This window comes from Egretta garzetta, unplaced genomic scaffold, assembly GCF_000687185.1.
Source record: "Egretta garzetta isolate BGI_Z169 unplaced genomic scaffold, ASM68718v1 scaffold430, whole genome shotgun sequence".
In the NCBI taxonomy this organism is placed as follows: domain Eukaryota; kingdom Metazoa; phylum Chordata; class Aves; order Pelecaniformes; family Ardeidae; genus Egretta; species Egretta garzetta.
In genome coordinates, this window is record NW_009258267.1 from 2,316,523 (window position 1) to 2,326,162 (window position 9,640).

The following is a 9,640-nucleotide window of genomic DNA, read 5'->3' on the forward strand; positions in this document are numbered from 1 at the left end:
AAATTAACATTATCCATGCTTTGTGATTAGAAGATAGCCAAACAAATGAGTGTTTGAGAATACACTGCTGCTCTCTTCTTCAGCTATAACTTAATAATTTTGCAGGTATCTGCAGGTATCTTGCAGTATCAGAAGGCCTTAACTCATTCTGTGCTGGGATAGAGTTGTACTGTACAGGGCTGTTCTCTTATGACTCAATAAAAACTTTTTCCAAAATCATTGCATAATTATTAATTCTGTTTAATATTAAATAGTTTTTCTGATGCGGACTTTACCTATGCTATGTTTTGCTGCAGAATTTTCTTAAAGGGAATATCTCTCAAATATATGTTTACATGTTTCTTATTTTTCTTTTTTCAGGGTATGGCTTTTACCTTGGAAGAGAGGCAACAGTTGAATATTCATGGCTTATTGCCACCTTGCTTTCGTGGTCAAGATGCCCAGGTTTATAGTATTCTTAAGAATTTTGAAAGGCTGACATCTGACCTAGACAGGTAAAGAATGGCCATGAAACTTTTATCATACTTATCAAACCATGAGTCCCTTATTTATTTTTTTCTGGCAGTATAGATGAAATCTTGTGGGTTTTTATCGAGCTGTGGTGGTTGATGATTGGGAATCTTCAAGCTACATACATACTTTTGCTAGAATGCTTTCTTCAAAAACTCAGCTCCTAATTGTAACTTATAATAATCCAGTGCTGGTCACGTGAACTTACTATTTCAATGCCCAAATGATACAAAGGTCATCAGAAGCAAATGAAGTCATGTGAAACTAAAAGTCAGTAATGTCTTTACATGCAGATAGATACATATGCATTAAAAATATATAAAATTTATAAAATATTATAAAATTAATATGTTGTAGTGTTGTGTTTGGTTTTTTTTTTTTAAAGAAAAAAGCTGGGGAGGGCTTTAAACATTTACGAATACTAAAATGTTTTTTTTTCCTAAGTGTTTTATAGGCCCTAGAAGAAAACCGTGTTCCTTCATTTTTCCCCCTGTGCCTTGCTTTTATCTGTTGTGGATTGTTGTTATCTATACGTAATACATGGCTTTTAATCTGTATGTAATACATGACTTTTAGATACCTGTCTGTTGGTGGCAATGCTTTTTTTATAATTTAAAGTTTCCACAACCTTTGTTTTTTATGAAGGCAGAATAGGATGAGGAGAGCCTTCCCCGTAAGTGAAGAGCTCACAGCTGTGGTGTCTTTTCTAGGTTAACTATCTGCCAGTGAGGGCGTTATCAGTTATCACAGAGTAGCAGCTTCCCAGGCTGGAATGTTTTAGTCTGAGTCCCTGCATCTAGCAAAGAGTAAAATTTCATGGAGACCCCTGCTTCAACCACTGAAGTTATCGTAGGAGAAAACTTTCTCTGTCCTTCTGTCCCCATCTCCTCCTTAACTCTGCCTTGAAGTAGTCCCTTCGTGGTACAGCTGCTTGTCTCATATGTTCCAGGACATTTAGGACTTTAAGGCTCTTCCAATTCTTTGTTTCTCCTTGAATTGCTGGAATTTCTATTCACCTGTAACTTAAAAGCAGGAGGAAAAAAAGGCCTTTTAACCCCTTGTTACATGTGTTTCTTTACTAGCAAAGAAATTTTAATCCTGCTCCAGGTCATAGGAGAAAAGCACTTGTGTTTCTTAAAACATCACAGATTGAAAGTTGCAGGTCTAGCTATGTGAAATTCAAGAGGAAAGTAGCAGTATTTTCATCCTAATTCTTCAATTTTTTTTTTTAGCAAAAAATTGTGGATATTTAAATGGCTCTTTGCCAAAATGAAAGATTTCTGCAGGAAAGGAAAAAAGAAATAATCTACCGGTTTGAAATGACAGAGTATTAGAGGTTTGAAGGCTGTGCCATTTCAACCACAATAAAACACCATATACTGAAGTTTTGATCACAGTGGGAATCATAAAATAAAAATAACTATATCTGACTATTGTGGGAATACTTTGCAGAAAACTTGCTTTATCATGTTAAAAAAAAGAAAAATGTGTCTGTCTTAGGGGTGAGGGAGGAAAGGAACTTTTTTTTTAAAGTACACTTAATCCATATACAATAGATACATAATACAGAAGTATAAATAAATATAAATATGTTTACAAATAAATGTAAATAAAAGGTTTTCCAGAAGCCATTTGCTTCAGATAATTTTTTCCAAGTCTGTCCCTGTTAAGCTTAATGTCTATATATAATTAATTAAACAAAACCTCAATATCATTGTTACCCACCTATGAGTCTTCTTTTGCATTTTCTCTTTTCCAAATAAATAGTTGGGTAAAGAAGAAATTTGTTTCCTGCTGCTGTGACCACACATTTTTAAAACAGAAGCGCAAACATTACATCCATGTGTCTTGAGCATGAAACTGTAGCTTGCCATTTTATACCATAAAGCCAGTTTTTAGTATGATTTTTTTTTTTTTTAGTATAAGGGTTATAGTGTAATGTGCAGCTTTGCAGTACAAATTTGTTGTTGCTAGTAGGGTTTTAGTGACATACTTCATCTGAGAAAACTAGTCAGTCTTTGGTTCATAAAAATAACTGGAAACTATTAAACGTTACGCTTTTTTCTCACTAACGTGATCACTAGTCAAAATACTTCAATTAAGAATGTAGTAATTAATGTAAGAAAATAATTCTAAAGCTGTGTTTATTTCCCAGTTTTATTCTGTGGCATGTGGCAGCGGTATTTTCTCAACCATAATTTTTGGTTGAGGTATTTGTATCTTCTCCTTCCCCTTATAGTCTGAATAAGCAGTGTGGCTCTGTTTATAATACTGGATAAGCTGGGCTGGAGTCTCCATCTTTGGAGACATTCAAAACCTGACTGAACATGGTCCTGGGCAGCCTGCTCTTGTTGACTCTGCTCTGAGCAGGGGATTGGATGAGGCGATCTCCAGAGGTCCCCTCCAACCTCGGCCAGTCTACGATTTCATAACGCAGGTCCATAGCAGTTAAGACATAAGCTTTCAGGGCTAATCTTGGATCGATGCAAATTTGTGTAAATTAAATCAGGTTGGCCCTTAAGCACTTAAAATGGTATAAATCCACAAGTCCTCCGCAAATGAAATTTTCTTTAAGAAACCATATTTATATCCTGTGTGAACACCCTGCAGGCCTAAATTGACTATTCATGTCATGCTATGTTTTGATAAAAAAATACTTTCCTCTTATATTAGTGGGACATTATATTGCTGTGGTGTTTTCTCCAGTTTTTAGCAAAATAAAAGCATCTGTGTGTTACCTGTGTAGGTTTACATTTGAGACCATTGACTGAAAGGCTTGGTAACGTTTGTATGCAGAAGATGCTTCCTTTGAAGACAATCAACGATGACATCTTGGGCTCCGTTGCAGAGATAAAACACTTGCGCGAATTGAGTGTGCAAAAACTTGCACATGCAAAATGTGATTTGCAGCTGTGTTTACAAGTCAAGTGTCTGACAATTTTATTGGAGCATGTCGATTGAGATCCTGCTCTGAAAACATGTGCGTTGCATGTGTGTGAGCTCAGTCCTTCCAGGCAATATGTGAACTTCCGTCTCCTGTACTTATACATGTATCGAACCATTTTAAAGGAAGAGTGACTGTGATACTGCTGCAGTTGCTCCTTGAATACCTTCACTGATGGAGAATGCCAGAAGACATTGACTATTTAGTCAACTATTAGTTCAAAAAGGGCAAGTGTTGAGTGCTGCACCTGGGGAGGTCTAACCCCATGCACCAGTACAGGCTGGGGGCTGACCTGCTGGAAAAGAAGCTCTGCTGAGAGGGACCTGGGAATCCTGGTGGATGACAAGCTGACCATGAGCCAGCAGTGTGCCCTTGTTGCCAAGAAGTCCAATGGTATCCTGGGCTGCATTAAGAGGAGTGTGGCCAGCAGGTCGAGGGAGGTTATCCTCCCCCCCTACTCTGCCCTGGTGAGACCCCACCTGGAGTACTGTGTCCAGTTCTGGGCTTCCAGGTTCAAGAAGGATGAGGAACTCTTAGAGATAGTCCAGAGGAGGGCAACAAAGATAATTAGGGGACTGGAGCATCTCTCCTATGAGGAAAGGCTGAGAGAGCTGGTCTTGTTTAGCCTGAGGAAGAGAAGACTGAGAGGGGATGTCATCAACACATACAAATATCTCAAGGGTGGATGTCACGAGGACGGAGCCAGACTCTTCACAGTGGTGTCCAGCAACAGGACAAGGGGCAATGGGCACAAACTGAAACATAAGAGGTTTCAGTTGAACATGAGGAAGAACTTCTTTACTTTGAGGGTGACGGAGCACTGGAACAGGCTGCCCAGGGGGGTTGTGGAGTCTCCTTCTCTGGAGATATTCAAAGCCCATCCGGATGATGTCCTGTGTAACCTGCTCTAGGTGAACCTGCTTTAGCAGGGGGATTGGACTAGATGATCTCCTAAGGTCCCTTCCAACCCTTGCCATTCTGTGATTTTAACTGGAACTTGAAAGAAAACCTCAAGTGTTCCCTGTACAGGCAGGTACTCAAGGACAACCTTGAGTAAGAGCTTGCAGCTATTGCCTTCTACTGAATGTAAATGTACTAATTCTAGCGAAAAAAAATTCTTCCAGTATGCATCTGGCATAGTCTTCACTTCCATAGGAGCAGTGATTGAAAAGAAATAAAGGGAAGCTGTTGTTTTCCTCCTAGAGCTTGGATTTGATAGTGTATATCTGTGCGTTTAGTTTTAGTTTAAATATAAGTGTTTAAATATTGCAAAGGTGGAAGCTGTTAAGTACCTTAGACAGAAGGGTATTGTCTGATTAAACATTTATACTATGTATGACGGCACCTGAAACTGGCAGGATTGTAGCTTGCCCTGATTTTGATTGGAAAGAGGGTGTGTGTAAATTCATAAAGCTAAGATGACAGTACCATGGCATGACATGTTTTGCCACATCTGAAACTCCTTTGCTGACTTGCAGCATGGAATTGTTGTGCTCTGAAATACCAAGAGTTCATACACAAAATGAATGTGAAACAGCAGCAAGCACATTGCTTGGTATGCTTGGCAAAAAGGAAGCCAGTAACAGGAAATAATTCTATTCCTCTAGCTTGATTTGGAAAAGCTGTGATGGATTCTGCAAGTAATTTAATCTTTTTTTTTTTTCTCCCCTGGATGTTCTTGTCTCTCTTCTTTCTCTGTATTGACACTGAAATCATTGCCCTTGACACAACCACGTCTTCCGTCTGGGCTTTTCTTTCTTCAAAGAGTCACGCTGATAAGATGTTATACTGGATGTGTGAACGTTAGGAGAGGTGCCATCAAATCACTTTTCCTGAGAATGCTGTGTTATTTTGGGTTTTCTTGAAGTTCTCTGTCATTAATAGCATTTCTATGTAGATACTGATGATGCAAAGTAATGAAGCTAAGTATCTTATAAGGTAAAAGTGTTTCCTCCCACTTTCCTTTATTTCATCTCATGTTTTGCAAGATAAGAGCAAAAAACTTTGGGTTTGTTTTGTTTTGTTTTGTTTTACCATTCCATTTTGCCTTGTAAAATGCATGCCAGTGATAGGAGGGCCAGTTATCCGAAGAAATCATCAGTAATTTTCTGGTAGTCCTATCAGTTTTATTTTGGATTTTGGATGATATTTGGTTTATATCCTTTTGTTGCTACTGTATTTCATTCCCTTGGTAATAGCAGGCTAGCATGAAAAGTCCTTAGGTGAAGTAAAGGCAAAGGGGAAAAGTGACATACAGAAATTTGAATGCTTGGCAATCTCCTCTGTCTTACTTGCCAGGCCTTGGTTTTCATCCTCTGAAACTCTTCCCTGAAGTCATCATTCAAGACTCCTTGTCTGAGGACAGATAATATTTTTCTCCCTTTTTATAGCACAAATGATTGTTCTCAGTGTTTTATTGCATGTTTTCACTATGTTTTCAATTAAATGTGGGCTTTAGTAAAAGATTCCATTAAATCCTGCATTTTAAATATATCTTTTTTTAAAGCACAATGCTGAAAACCACTTCATGCTTTTAGTTGTGTAGATTACTTGCATGTTGCTAAAAGATGCATACTTGTTGTCTAATGCATTATAACCAACACCACATTGAGGATGAAGCATTTTTGGTTTTCCCCTCAAGAAAGAATTTCTGAGAAAGTTGATAGCCCTAAGCAAGTTGTTATGCTGAGAAAGAAGACACATTTTATACCTGCCACTGAGAAGTAGCCTTCTGATCAGAATTGCTCTTCTCTAGAAATATTCTTCACTTTATAATAATATTTCTTATGCTGATTTGGATATGGCCAAGTATGTAATATTTGAAAATATGTTTATAAGTCATATGCAGTTATTATCTTTGCAATTTCTGTAGCATATCCTGAATATAAAAGTGGCATGATGAATGCAAATAAGAAACTAACCCCCCAATTTAATGCTATAGGACAGTAAAAACAAAATTGAGAGTTTTAGCAAATAGTTTGTTGATTTGAAGCCCTTAAGGAAGCCTTTTGCTAACTTTTAATTTCTTTTGTAAAAGATTTCTTTACCCTATTTAGAATCCAGGCTTGATCTGAGTAATAAGAAAGGATGATGAAAAGGTCTTTTAAAGTCTTAAGTAGCCACATCTCATTTTAAATGAAAGTGATAAAAAGAAAAAAAAAAAATATACTGGCAATTGCTTTGAAACATGTGGCTTGCATGAATGCTTGCAGGCTCCGGTATAGAGCAGGCCAGAGTATGCACGATATTCTCTAACATCACTTCCAAGATCCTCTGGAAACAAAATGAATTTCTTCAAATGTATTCACAGCTATATGTGAATGAACTTGCATTTCAAGGTAAATGTTGGAATAATCATCCTCAGGAGAAAGGTTTTAATAAAGAAAATGCTCCAAGAATTCAAGGACGTTGAAAGATACGCTATATCATAATGAAATACTGGGGAAATGAAAGGTTAGTAGGGAAATGTAATAATATGAAAGAAAATTAGTACGTATGTATATTTGTAGATGAGAAGTACAAGTGCAGGGTATAATTTAACCTTGGAGAACATTCAAAACTAATGTGTGTGCTGAAAGATGGTTCAGGATGCCTCCTGGTGATGCTATTTAGAGTACGTCTTCAACTCTTTGGTTTCTAGACCTTTATCCGTTTAGGGTCCAAAGTACTCTTAGTGACACAAGGGGTGGGACACTGTTTTGCCTTACTTTTGTCACCTCCTTACAGTCACCGCTGCCAAGCTGGCCGCACTGGCATCATTTATAGTGCTTGTTAAAGATTTATAGAGCAGATTGTGGAAGAAATATTTTCTTGGTATGCAGGGATAGACCAGCTACCTTGACTAAAACAAATGCAGATTTACTAAACTTTTCTTTATTAGATAGTTACCTGACTATATTTGTGTCTTCCTAAAGTATGAATTAGATTTTATTGGTGCATGTGATGTGTGAATATGCTGAAGGAAATATCAGGTGGATAATATTTACGTGCACAAACCTCTAGGCTTTTGGAGTTAATGTGTTGTGTGCTTTTCCTCAACACTGGTGTAATAAAATGGTGGGCATATTAAACTTTTTCAGTATAAGTAATTAGTAATCCATTGTAAATAAAAAAAAAACCCAACCTACATAAATTGTATACATAATTAAGTTAAAGATTTTATGTAAGCCTATTGGTATAGAAGACTACTTAATTTTTAAAGTTGTACTTAACCTTACTAAAACTAATGAATAGAGAGGTGGGGTTTAGGATCATCAAATTCCTAAATACTGAGTGTTCACAAAGTGACCAGAGTCATACTTGTATGAACTAGTGTAACCTGAAGTCAGTCATAGACTCGTATAATCTCTCATACTCAGCATTGGCATTTGGCTTCCCAGTTCGGATCTTGGAGCAGCAGTGTATTTATTCAATATTAGAGTGATGGTAGTCAAAAGTAGATCAAGCTAAGCATGAACTTTTTTTCACTCTTATTTCTCTGCCTCTTTTTTTCTCATTGGTTTTCTTTTTAAATAAATATAAAACTTCTTCAAATGCAATAAAAATTGATTTCCATTAGGAGATAAAACATTGCAGATTTCATTACATAGACTTCGGAGACGAAAGGCCATATGCGTATGCTTTGGTTTTGAAAGCTTTGGCCTACAGTGTTCGGGTGAAATATTTATTTGAAGTATTGTCTGGATTTAAGAGAAATTTCTATCAAGGTGAGTGGAGACGAAAGGCCATATGCGTATGCTTTGTTTTTGAAAGCTTTGGCCTACAGTGTTCAGGTGAAGTATTTATTTGAAGTATTAGTCTGGATTTAAGAGAAATTTCTATCAAGGTGAGAGTAGAAAAAACTAACATTTTTAGTTTCGGGTTTTTGGGCAAGAGAGTAAGCTTGTTTAAGTTCTATCTGATGATGGTCTCATTTCAAGTGGAACAACTATATGTACGGATAAGGTTCTGACAGACCACATACTCAGTCACAGTGTAGTGTTTTATACCTGAGAAGGGGTTAGCTTTCTGAGTATGTAGAGTTTGTCAACTCTGTGATGTTTTCAGCTTCTCTGCCTCAACCATTTTTGTTATCCTTTGTGTCTCAACCATTTGTGCTATTAAGAGAAGGAGGAATTTAAATAGTCCCAACAAGAAAAAGGCTGTTATAGAACAAACATAGCTTTAATTAATTATCTAAACACCTTTGTGTTTCTAAATTTATTTTATGTGTTCACTCGATGTCTGTCTAATTATATGTAATTCTCCACAGATACATTCTACTAATGAGTCTTCAGGATCGAAATGAAAAGCTTTTCTATAAAGTGCTGACTTCTGACATTGAAAGGTTCATGCCGATTGTTTATACTCCCACTGTGGGACTGGCTTGCCAACAATATGGTTTAGCATTTCGGAGGCCAAGGTATGTAAGTTTATACTTCAAATAAAAGTAATTGTATCTTATTTGCCTCTTGGCAGATTTCTGCGGGGGTTTTCTAACGTAGCTGAATGTAAGCCAAAACTGCAATAATTGAGATAATTCAAACTACACTTTTGGTCTACGTTAAACCATAATTTGTATTGCATTAAGAGGGCAAATGGTTGTTCTAATTGTATTAAAACATAGGTACATTTTTAATCTCATTAACTGTCTTTTTTGGAATCCTAGCTGCATGATACTAGACCAGAGAAGAATAGATCCTTAGTTTTAGATTTGTCTTAGCAACCTGAAGAGCATGGACTTTTACCTATATAAAAATTTATATTTTAGGTATTTTATACATAGATATATAAAAATAATATGTATACAAACTAAGGATGCATTATTTATGTACTACAGACATCTTAAAAATATTCATCAAACTGCCTGTCTCACTGCTTGATAATTTGTTGTTTCATAGGTTGGTTACTGGAGTGCTTTTGTCCTGTGTATAATATCTTTATTTATAGAGTGATGAGGATAGATGCTTCTGTTTCACTCTGCCCCTAGGACATCAGCCCACAGAGTTTGAGATTTATGGTGGTTGCTGTTTGAGACCCTTGTGTATACCAGTGCCTCCAAGTGCGAACTGGAACAACACTTTGGAGCCTTCTGTACAATTTTCTGGCAAAGGAAGAGATAAATGAGCTGTATGTGCATAGCTCTGTTAACAGAAATAGGTTTTTTACAGTCAAGGCATTGATCTAGAATAAGAAGCTTGCAAGATC

The 9,640-nt window shown here is 36.8% G+C and overlaps 1 protein-coding gene across 1 annotated transcript in view; it reads left to right on the forward strand.

Moving 5' to 3' along the window:
- Positions 1 to 363: 363 nt before the first annotated feature.
- Positions 364 to 9,640, forward strand: part of ME1 (malic enzyme 1) — a 141,872-nt gene continuing 132,595 nt past the window's right edge. The window contains exons 1-2 of the mRNA XM_009649151.2: positions 364 to 494; positions 8,706 to 8,855. Coding sequence (XP_009647446.1) covers positions 364 to 494; positions 8,706 to 8,855 — 281 coding nt within the window. The remainder of the gene's footprint in view (positions 495 to 8,705; positions 8,856 to 9,640) is intronic.